Source organism: Condylura cristata, unplaced genomic scaffold, assembly GCF_000260355.1.
Source record: "Condylura cristata isolate star-nosed mole 26May11 unplaced genomic scaffold, ConCri1.0 scaffold00742, whole genome shotgun sequence".
In the NCBI taxonomy this organism is placed as follows: Eukaryota; Metazoa; Chordata; class Mammalia; order Eulipotyphla; family Talpidae; genus Condylura; species Condylura cristata.
Window position 1 is genome coordinate 2,714 of NW_004567843.1, and position 474 is coordinate 3,187.

General features: G+C 72.6%; 1 protein-coding gene across 1 annotated transcript in view; it reads right to left on the reverse strand.

The window, feature by feature from the left end:
- LOC101625380 (protein monoglycylase TTLL8-like) overlaps positions 1 to 175 on the reverse strand; it is a gene marked incomplete at both ends in the record, with an annotated part of 2,865 nt that extends 2,690 nt beyond the window's left edge. Inside the window, one exon of the mRNA XM_012735001.1 lies at positions 41 to 175. Coding sequence (XP_012590455.1) covers positions 41 to 175 — 135 coding nt within the window. The remainder of the gene's footprint in view (positions 1 to 40) is intronic.
- Positions 176 to 474: the final 299 nt, after the last annotated feature.

Consider the following 474-nt stretch of genomic DNA (forward strand, 5'->3'; position numbering starts at 1 on the left):
GCGCACCCCGGCGCAGGCCGGCTCACCCCGGCCGCGGGACTTGGCCGCCGGCTTGATGATCCAGATGTTGCGGACCCCGTCAATCTCCGTCTGTGGGTTCACGGCCGTGATCTTGTTCAGCAGCGCCTGGCACTGGGAGAGGTGGTTTCTGGGGTCCGCGATGAAAGCGTCGCCGCTGCAAAGCAGGACGCGGCCGTGAGGCCCCGCGGGCAGCGGGCAGCCCGCGCCAGGCTTCGTCTCAGCCACAGCAGAGCCGCTCGGGGGCGCAGGTTGGGGGGCAAAGAACAGGCCGGCCTGGGGCGCGGGCCTGGACGCCCAGTGCGTGCTGGGGGCTTCTGGCCAGGCCCCTGCTGGCCACGGAGCAGGGTGGCTGGCCCTGGAGGGACCGGGCCTCGGGAGGGGAAGCAAAGTCTTCGGCCCTGGGCGGAGGCGGCCAGCGAGTCGGGGGAGCAGACCTGCCCTCCTGTCCCTCCG